General features: G+C 36.3%; 1 protein-coding gene across 3 annotated transcripts; it reads right to left on the reverse strand.

The window, feature by feature from the left end:
- Positions 1–780: 780 nt before the first annotated feature.
- On the reverse strand, positions 781–8,423 carry LOC133698556 (kinesin-like protein KIN-7F). Of its 3 annotated transcripts, none has more exons than XM_062121522.1 (16): positions 8,181–8,423; positions 7,625–7,806; positions 6,960–7,062; positions 6,623–6,864; positions 5,826–5,915; positions 5,645–5,745; positions 5,433–5,546; positions 5,266–5,347; positions 5,125–5,192; positions 4,936–5,001; positions 4,719–4,843; positions 3,623–3,959; positions 3,061–3,165; positions 2,000–2,965; positions 1,562–1,881; positions 781–1,292 (listed from the first exon to the last, which is right to left on the reverse strand). In XM_062121522.1, the coding sequence occupies exons 4-16, from the start codon at positions 6,840–6,842 to the stop codon at positions 965–967; spliced, it is 2,922 nt and encodes a 973-aa protein (XP_061977506.1). In that variant the 5' UTR covers positions 6,843–6,864; positions 6,960–7,062; positions 7,625–7,806; positions 8,181–8,423; the 3' UTR covers positions 781–964. The 3 variants fall into 3 exon arrangements, with proteins under 3 accessions (XP_061977506.1, XP_061977504.1, XP_061977505.1); XM_062121520.1 differs by having other exon boundaries at positions 6,623–6,861; positions 8,181–8,422; XM_062121521.1 differs by having other exon boundaries at positions 6,623–6,861; positions 7,977–8,422.
- Between the last annotated feature and the right edge of the window lie 1,895 nt (positions 8,424–10,318).

The following is a 10,318-nucleotide window of genomic DNA, read 5'->3' on the forward strand; positions in this document are numbered from 1 at the left end:
AAGTCTATCTCTCTAAAATATTATTGTATTTTCTTTTTCTAAAAATTAATTTACTTAAGCATTTGAGAATTCCTAAATCTATATAAAAAAACCTTTTACAAGTACCAGCTCCTATCCATCTTAACTAGAAAAATAGATTACATTGTTAGAATGAAGAGATTAACCAATTATCTAATATATAAGTTTTGCTTTTTAATTGCTTAGATTTTTTGAAACATCATTAAATTGTTAACGAGAAATAATTGGATAGGAGTAATTTTAAAATATTTATTTTGAGATTAATTTTTTAGAATAATGTATTATTTGTTGATGTTACTAAAATAACTCATTTGAAATGAACAATCTTATCCATCCAATAATTACGAGATAATATGCTCCCATTCATTCATTTCATTCATGAGGAGCCACATCATTATCATTATTGATTTCATATGAATGTGAGATACGGAGAGAATTACCTTGAAAATATTCAATAATTTTCTTATATATTTTTTACTTTCAATTTGCGAGGGTAATTCAGTGAAATACAGTGACAATTGGAAAGCAAATCATTGATTTTTCCGTTGAATACGTTCCACCCAAAAAAACAGTTGCTGAATTTTGCTCTAACCCTAACTAAATTATTCCTTCAAAGTTTCTGGTCGATCTCGAACCTCACGAGAAGGGATCAGCATTCCGAGAGTATATTTAAAAACTTGCTCTAGAAATTTTACCATCACTAGACCTTCAGGAATTTTTTTTGAAAATAGAAGGATTTCAAATGCACAAACATGAACAGAATGAGCAAAACAAAACCCGCTTCAACATTTAACACGATTCAAACTCCTACAATTTTTACAACTCTAACAATCACAGAAGTTATTTGTTTATGATTTCATTCATGAAAACAATGATAAAGGGGCCTATCTAATTCAAGAAATCACAGCTCTCGGTGTAGTATATATATGTGGCACAAAAAAGAAGCCTATAAAAGGGATGACTTGCTGTATGTCCATCCCAAAGACCTTCGCTTTGTGCTTGAGGTCGGGGGAGTAAAGCTAAGCCCAAACATCTCCTTGAGAGCTTGTCCCTGTTCTACAAATCTGACCAGCTTTGCAACAACGGCAGCACTTTCCATTACATGGTCAATGTCCTTTGTGTTGCTCCATATGCGGTTAGCCAACTGCAGCCTTCTTCGCTTTGAGCTCAGCCCAATACCCCACTTCTTGTAAAGTCTGTTTCTCTCTTCTTCTGAAAACCTCTTGTTCATCATCTTGCTTAGCATCCCTCTCTCACGATGAAGAGCCTTGATGCTGTCTCCCCGGATGAACATAGTTAGTTTACAAAACTTAAAAGCAAATGTATATTTATTTCACTAAGCAGCCTGAAAATTTCAGCTCTAATCAAACTTCAGAAAAGCCCCCCCCCCCCCCCCCCCCCCCCCCCCCCCCCCCCCCCCCGGTCTCGATTCTCTTGGTTTAACAGATCATGTGAAATATACATGCTTGATGCAAGTATATTTCACAATACAGGTGAAAACATATGTGGATATATGCATGCATGGATAAGAAAGAGAGATTACCTTGAAGCTAGTGTGAGAGTCCGACCACCTCCCACACCCTGATTACCTTGAGAAAATGTTTCCTTGAGGAAGGAAAGTCTCCTAAGCTCCACTTCCATGTATATGGAATCAGTGGGATCGCCTTGAAAGAGCAAGAAAAAGTAAGTTCGGTGGACCAATGAGACATTGCAAGTTTGCCAGAGTTCCAGTATTGCTCTCTGCTGTCTCTCAAATTCAAGAGGCCAATTGCGAGGAGTTTCCAATGGTTCATGCATAGGATCCAACCCTATGTCCTTTGAACTTTTATCATATTCACCAGTCATTGCCTCTGTCTCCTGAACCTGCCACATGATCAAACCGAGCCAAAAGTGAATCTTGAGAGAAACTCGATCACTAAGAAGTAAAGACACAACTTCAAGCAATGACAATGAAGACAGTAGTATACAAGGATGTTCTCACCTGAGCATCAACTAGTTGCTTCTCATACTCCTCCTGGGCCATCTCCTTCAATCCTGCTACAAAAGTGTGGATGCTAGGAATGTCCTCATCTGCAGAAGTTCTGATGCTCTGTGCTCTGAAGTCATCTGTGCAAGCACTTCCAAGAGATGACTGGGAATCATTTCTCGACAACATTGTGCCACTGGTACCGAAATCCAGCGGGGGAATTTTCCTTCGAGATCCTGCTGGCCTCCCGGTAAATTTTTTCTCGAATCCATTTGGTGGTGTGCTCTCAATTTGTTCTGCCTTCTCAAATCCAGGAGAGGAGCCACTCATGAAATTCTCTCTACAACTCCTGCTCCTTGTTAAGTTAGGGCTTCTAGAAGTCGTCAAATCAGCTACTGACTGTGGAGATGATTCATCAGGGTAAGGACTCACAAGAGCATCAATTGTCCTTTGCACATGATGCAGTCTCTGCTCCAACACATCATATGTAAATCCATTTTGCATGCGACTTCCTTCTCTATCTCCATTGGCAGGAGTAGATACTCCTTGCCCTATGGCTCCGTCCCTGAATGCTGTCAACGTCAAAGTTCCTTCATTTTCACCATTTGATACCGAATGGTGTTCAAAATTGCTCCGGATCCTTGTTTCTTCCATTTCAATACACTGAACTTCCTTGCAGTAGTCATCAGCATCTTCTGCAGCATCCTCCAGACTCTGAGATGAATTGTATCTGACAATCTTCTTTCCTATTGACATTGGAGGAGAAGTGCCATCAGATAAACCATGGTCATCTGTATTGTCATGAAGGTAAGGTTCCTCATCATCATTGCTCCCAGTGTCACCATCATAACGAGCATTGTTGAACTTTCCGACACCTCCATTCAGATAATGAGGACCACCCATGCCTGATGATTCAGATACTGAACATTCATCTTCCCAAGCATCTCCTGTTTGTGGATTATGATGATGACTGATCCCATTCTGAATTGAGAGTATGGAGCAATATTTAGCAATTACCAATTGGAGTAATATCATCAAACATATAGTGACACTCTCTGATTAGGAAGTAAACATACCTCTTTTCTTGATTTTTGACCATTTCCAACCACTCTCAGCAAATCCTCTAACCGAGACTGAGCAAGATCCCTTTGCTTAGTCAACTCTTTTATCTCCTTCTCCATCTGCATGGAAGGAACCATTTAATCGGATGAAGTCAATGCATAACGTGGCACTCAGATAGATGATACAGCATCTTTCTACACTATACGTCATAAAATATCTTTTTAGTCTTTTTCATCATATAAGCTCGTTTATACAGCAGGGAGTAGGGAATGCTGACTAGGACCATCTATGCATTGAGAAAATTATATACTGGTTGGGCCAAATGATAGCAATGGGTTGGGGTGGGTTCTTGTGTACCCCGCACCCGGACCTGCCTCTAACCATCAGATGTGCACTATAAAGAAGCTACCAACGCATTATTGATTGAGAGTTAATTGTCATACTTCTGCTGGTGGTAAAATTTATCTGCGAAGTTCAAAACTGAAATAATTGATTCTGAATTGAAAAATCAACAGCGTCTAGTGCCTAAAGACTTTGGTTACTGTTAAAACTTTTGTTCATCTTTCACATAATTACCTTTTGAATTTGAAGATCTCTCTTTCTCAGTAGTGATACATAATCACAAGTTGAGGAAGCAGGGGCAGGACTTCTTAACTCACTCTCCAACCTAGCCACTTCTTTTTGCAAATGCTTAACCAATGCCTTATCAGACATGACCACATTGACCTGTGCTTTTGTAGTAACTTCCTTTGCACAACAAGCAAACAAAAGAGTATTTCTAGATTGCTCAACATGGCTACGTGCAGGGCTCAATGTGCAGATGATGGCAGTTCTAGCATTGCCACCCAATGCAGGCTGCAATAACCGTGTCAGCTTAGAATCTCTGTAATTGATGTGTCCCTGTCTCCCCTTACTGCACAAATCATAGCACCAAATAGCTGAGATATGAATAGTATAAATCTATAAATTGAAAAGATTTCAACTTTCAATTTAGAACAGTGGCAGGGGGAAAGGAAAAGGCAACAAAGAAATCAGTGGGAATAGAGAAAGATAAGATAAAGGCAGCTCTGTCATGATTCATAAGCAGTTCAAATAAACAGACAACATTAACAAAATGCTCTGAAACCTGTCTGTTATCACTCGGTATAGTTCTAGAACAGCTCACTGTGAAATACATATGCCTCCATGTGCATGTGTGTGCATGTCTTTGTACTTTCATGACATGCCTACATGGTTAATAGCCTTCGAGTGCATGCATGAGACTAGCCCAATCTTCCTATATTCAATTTTAGCTATCTGCATGACACTGCCATTTTAGTACTTTTATAAATGACTAGCAACATGGTCGATGTCAATATTTCAACACAAATCATCTAAACTTGAGAATTTTTATTGAAAAATATACCAATGTCAAGCATCTTCGGAAAAATATTCTTTAGTATCATGAATGGCCATGACAGCAAATTGAGTCCTAAGCAAATGCTGAAAGGAACTAGATTTGATCCCAATGGCAATTAAAGATTAGTCAGTGAATATCAGCGGTGTCAGAAAATCTAGATGCAGATGAACAAAGTCAAATTAACCACCACAATGAAATAAGCATGCTTAACCCACGACCAGTTTTGTCACAAACACAAAAGCTAAAGTTAAAAAGAACATATGAAATAACAACCTTAGCTTGCGAATAACCGTTCCCAGAGTCAGTAAACTGCGGTTAATGTGGCAGCCTTCTTTCAATCTTGCTCCAGTGGATAGTGCCTGAGATGCACGCTCACTTCCTGCCAAATCAACAAAATTCTGCACCAAAACAAGAACTTGTTATAACTTCTCATCTTTTATTAATATTTTATCCCTACTTTATTAATTTCAAGGGTATAAATGGTCCTTACAACAGTGGCAGAAAGAGTGGTCGAATTTTCCTTGCCTAAAAATTCACGAGCAGAACTTTCAATTGTCTGCAAAAATAAAATAAAAAAGAAATAATCTCAATAATTCCAATTCAAACTCTACACATTTTCATCTGCAACTAAATGCTTGTACATCTGTACTAGGGAAGATTTGAAAGGAAAGAGGCATACCAATCTAAGGATTTGATGCGATCTGGAGCTTTTCTCATTCAAGGAGGTCTCCCCTATCCGTCTTTGAGCTGTTATAATACTTCAAGATAAGTAGATGTACAAAACCCAATAAAAGCACCAGGACTTTTTACAATGCTTTACCTTCACAAACAGAAAGAAGCTCCTTCAGATGATCCCAGTCCTTCAGTGTTTCCTCAGTGGCTTTTTCCACTACAGTCCCTTTCTGGCCAAAAAAAGAAGAAAACAAACAAATCAGACAAATTCGTCAACATATTTGTGGAAGCTAGACAGGATAAAAGCGTTTTCACCTCTGGATCATCCAGCAGTCGAAGTGGGGTGTCATCTGTGCTAAGAAGATCTCTAATAGCTTCATTGTATATCTCAATTGCTGAGAACTTCAAAACAAATGCTCTTTCTTCATGCTGTAATAATAAAAATTGTTATATATAGGTAATAATTTAAAAGGAAAAAAAAAGCAACGAGGAAACAAAAACAATTCTAAATTAGAAACTTTTATTACCCTATGCATGTAGTCAAATATATCTGCCACTGTATACTCAGTAATTCCCATCATCGTGTATGTTTTTCCACTGCTTGTTTGCCCATAAGCAAAGATACTTGCTGGAAAAAGCAAAAGTAGGTGAAATATCTTCAATTATTGGCAAATAAGGTGTTAAAAGATATACGAGCATCATACTTACAGTTAATACCACTGACAACTGAAAGGGCAACTTCCTTGGCTCCTGCCTCATACACTTCCCTTGTAGTGTCGTTACCTCGAAATACTCTGTCTATCCCCAGAGCATGGGTAAACGATAATGAGATGAAGCAATTAGGCAGGGAATTATGTTTCTGAAAGCTAGCTGTTAAAGTTTGATGCACTGAGATGTACAATAATGTTAAAAATGAGCTAATGGAAAAGGTTATGATCAAATGTATATGGAATAGCTATGAACCAAAAATCAATGCTTTCTCCAGCACACCACTGTTCACAGTTCTCTAACTATCTGACTTGGACTGCAATGAGAATACAGTTCAGCACTTCTAAGATCAGGGATTACTCAAAACCTTCAGCTTCCCAGAATGTTAACAAAAAACAAATGATCAGGCAGATGGTAAATGACATGCGAGGTAGAAAATCCACTATGGGTTTCCCTTTTGTTCATTGACAATTTGTATGAGCCTATAAGAAAATCGAATTGTTCCGGTCTCAAAAGCATCCTAGCTTTTGTTATGCAAGCATTACAAAGTATGGGGAGCTGAAAAGCTCTCCAGGCTACCGTATTAAGAATATGCACAGGATTAGCTATATTTTGAGACAATGATTCCTGAGATATTAAAGGCTACCTAAAATCTCAATCTGACCAAGCAAAATAATTACCAGAAAACAGTGTTGCTCGGGCACAAAACATTTAAGGCCTAACCTCATCAAGAGGGACACATATCATCTCATTTTCAATTTTGACACCAAAAAAAAAATCATGGAGCATCTCCTTACCAAAAGTACAAGCTGATGGAAAAGTGGAGCCTTCACGAAGGGTATTCCGGTACAAGATGGTGGTGTCATTGATGCATTCCCAATCTGCAACTTCATTTGCCAAAATCTCCTTGTCGCTCAAAGGCCTCAACCTCACCAAAACAAGAATCTTCTCCTCACGGGCACTCGCCATTTGCATCTTTGCCATCTTCAGCAGCTCTTCCTTACCAATTGATCCCATTCTCCAATCTACGCTTGTTCTTCTCAAGCCCACCAACAAGTAAATCAAATAAGTCCCATAATTTTCAAATGTTCTGATTAAAAGGAAAATCTAAGTCAATGAGTCAAAAAAACTCACTGGTGCACTTGCTTTCCTGTGATGCAAGACGGTTTAGATGTTAAAAACAAGGTTGTTGTATTTGCCTAAAAGACAATAGGCCCATCATTTTACTCGATAGTCTCTGCAGCAAGATGGCAAATCATAGGTAAGAATCTAACAGACCCCAAAAATAAGCATAATACACGCTAATTATATGTCATATCAACAACAACAATTGCAACTAATCATCCTTTTTAACCATCCAACCACCCAAAAATACCTTTTAAAGTCACCTATAAATCTAAATAAAAAAAAAAGGAGAGAATGCCAACAAAAGATAAAGACTTTAAAACAACAACAATGCCAATCTTGGATTTCAATCTAAATCACCCTCCCAAATAGATTAAAAAAAATCATAGGCATTATTTAAAAATTGTAAAATCAAACATAAAGGTAACTAACCTTAACAACCCATATCCGAATTTCTAGACCTTACCTTAAAAAATGGTTCCTAACCAACTTGAATGCTTGAAAACTAAGTAATAGAATTCCATATTTCTAAGAACTTCCAATTCACAACCCCAAAAAAAACCCATATCAGCACCGACTTAACCAGTGCACGGTCCCCATTGACATGTCATATACATACACATGTCAGTACATCCCCACGTATAAAAATACATATATGTATGCGATATACTTACAAAGCATGGGTCATTGTCATGAAACGGTAAGCGAACACAGTCGAAGCAAGCAATGCAGCTCAGGTAAGATATCCTCTACATTTTATCAAGCAAAACGCCATCGTTTCTAATTCTCTCTCTTACTCCCTGATCTGAAGGTGAGAGGGTGTTACCTTCTTCTTCAAATCTCGAGCTCTCCAAGACTGCAACCGCAACACAGAAGCCAAAAAATTAGTACCGAAACACAGCTTTTAATAACACCACTTACTTGTCAGTTAAAAAATTATTTAAAATCCCCGAATTTCACGCATTTAACCGTTACAAATTAAAAAATACAACGGTAAAAACAAATTTAATTAAACAAGAAAACAACCTCGAATGATTTAAAATTAGTTATTAAGCGTAAAAGAAATTAAGTGATTCGATTTAGCTTTGTGCTTGAACATGAACTGAAGCGTAGCTTTGAAGAGAAGAAAAATTGTGAATCTACTACTTTACGCGTCGAGTCGAATAAAGCACGCAAAAACGGAAAATGTGAGTCAAAAGGAAGGGTAAAACTGGTACTGAAAGAACAAACCGAATACAACAGTAAAAATCGGCGAGGTTTTTCACTCTCCACAAACAAGATCTCTTCCACAGAGAGGGGGGGAAGAGGGAGTTTTGTTCAGTTTTATTTGGCTTGGTTCTAGCCGTTAACGGCCAAATAAAAGGTGTACTTGCGTCTCCCTCTCTCTGCAGCTTCTCTGTCAGATGTCAGTGGAGAGCAAATCTGATGGAGCGTCACGCTAATGCAGCCTTGAAGGTTTATGCTGTGAAGGGCAAAAAACTTTTCTTCCACTTTTAGATTAGCAGTGTTACAATTTGGTCGATATGTTGATATTAGCTCCTTAGTTTCCATAAGATTACGGTATAGTCCTTTACTGCTATTAAATAGCTTATGAGAGAGTATAGCGAGCTCACCTCTTGAATTTTACAAGTTTTTATCACCTGTGTGAGAGTTTGGAATAAAAAAAATGAAAAATAAAATAAAATAAACTGAGAGAGGGTCCACCGTTAGATTTTGTTCTGTCAGCTATTTATAGATGGTCAGGCCGATCTTGTGGTTTTTCATACCCTACAAGGGCATTATTGAAAAGATCTCAAGTGTGAGTGTGGAAGTGAAATACTGGTGAGACTCCAAGGAGAAGTTGTGTGACCCTTTTGGAAGGCTGGAAGGGAATCACGTGGGAAGAGGACTTTTTCTTGTTTGGCGCCACGTGGTACTTGTCGTTTTCGAGAGGCGCCATATCGTTTGGTCACAGTTGGAGTAGGACCACCGATTGATGTTTAGGTGAACGGTTGAGATGTTGAGGGAATAAATAGTTGAGGTGAACAGAAAGTGATGAGTTGGCTACTTAATTACGTTAATTAATACAACAAAAAAATTAGACTGCAGTTAATTAAGCAATGAAGGAAACGTCCCCTTCACTACTCTATTGTACTCGTGGTTGTGGGACTTCAACGAAAAGACATTTGCCTAGGTGTTTCTGTTAGTTGAGATTTAAGCTTTAGATTCTTGTTTTTCTATTTTAAAAGTATTTTAAAACAAAATTAAATATTTTTTTAAATTATTTATATATATATATATATATATATATATTTCCAATAAAAAGTATTTTGGAAACCAACCGAAATTATATTCCCAAATAAACTCTTATTATTGAGAGGTAACATTTTTATTTGTACCGAGGTGTATAGCAATGCCATCAAAATATTATTTATTTTAAATTTAATTATTTTTATTTAGAATTAATTTTTTAAATAATTTTTTATTGTTTTGATATTTTAATATCAAAAATAAATTTTAAAAAATAAAAAATATATTATTTTAATATATTTTTAAATAAAAAAAATATTTTAAAACATAATATTTACGGCAACTCATTCCCAACAGTATAGTTACATTTTAAACTTCAGCTATAATTAGCAAAGAGTATGTGTGCGTGGGGGTTTGAAAAGTACAAAATGTTTATATCCGATCATTATACGAGTTTATTTTAATGATAAAAAAGAATATTGTGCTTGATGAGTAATTATAAAATATTCTTTTTAGTGTGTGTGTATATATATATATAATGGAAATATTGAAGATTTTCTCAATCGGGAATTAAGATTTATCTATTTTTTAATCTCCATGTGGATGATATAAAGGGGGATGGATGGAATCTTTTGGTGAGAGGGGACGAGAAATTTAATTTCAATAGATGGGGACTGGTTTACTAACGGCGCAGCACTGGAAAATAGTGTTGGGTGAGTTTTTCTTAACAATTAAATTAAAAAACTTAATTTTCTTAATAATAAAATTGTCTCTTGTTCATTAATTTTTTTATCTAGGCATTGGGGTAAAGTGGTTATTTCACCATGGCATGACTATACTTTACAAATTATAAGGGTTAGATTGGCCATTTTATTTTTTTCACGGTAAAATTATTAACATAATATTGGATTAAAAAATTTTAATGCATGTTATTAAGTGGTGTTTTGTTCTTTACAAAATTTTCAATTATTTTAATATTTTTAAAGACAAAATCAACATAATTTTCTCACATGTTTTTTTTTATCATTTTACATTTGTTTTATTGTAAATTTAAAGGTTTCTCAAGGTTATTATTATAATTAACATATATTAATATTATTTTAAAAATAGTTGTTGGCGTATGCATACGCGTTAATATG

This window comes from Populus nigra, chromosome 7 (assembly GCF_951802175.1).
Source record: "Populus nigra chromosome 7, ddPopNigr1.1, whole genome shotgun sequence".
NCBI classification, from domain to species: Eukaryota; Viridiplantae; Streptophyta; class Magnoliopsida; order Malpighiales; family Salicaceae; genus Populus; species Populus nigra.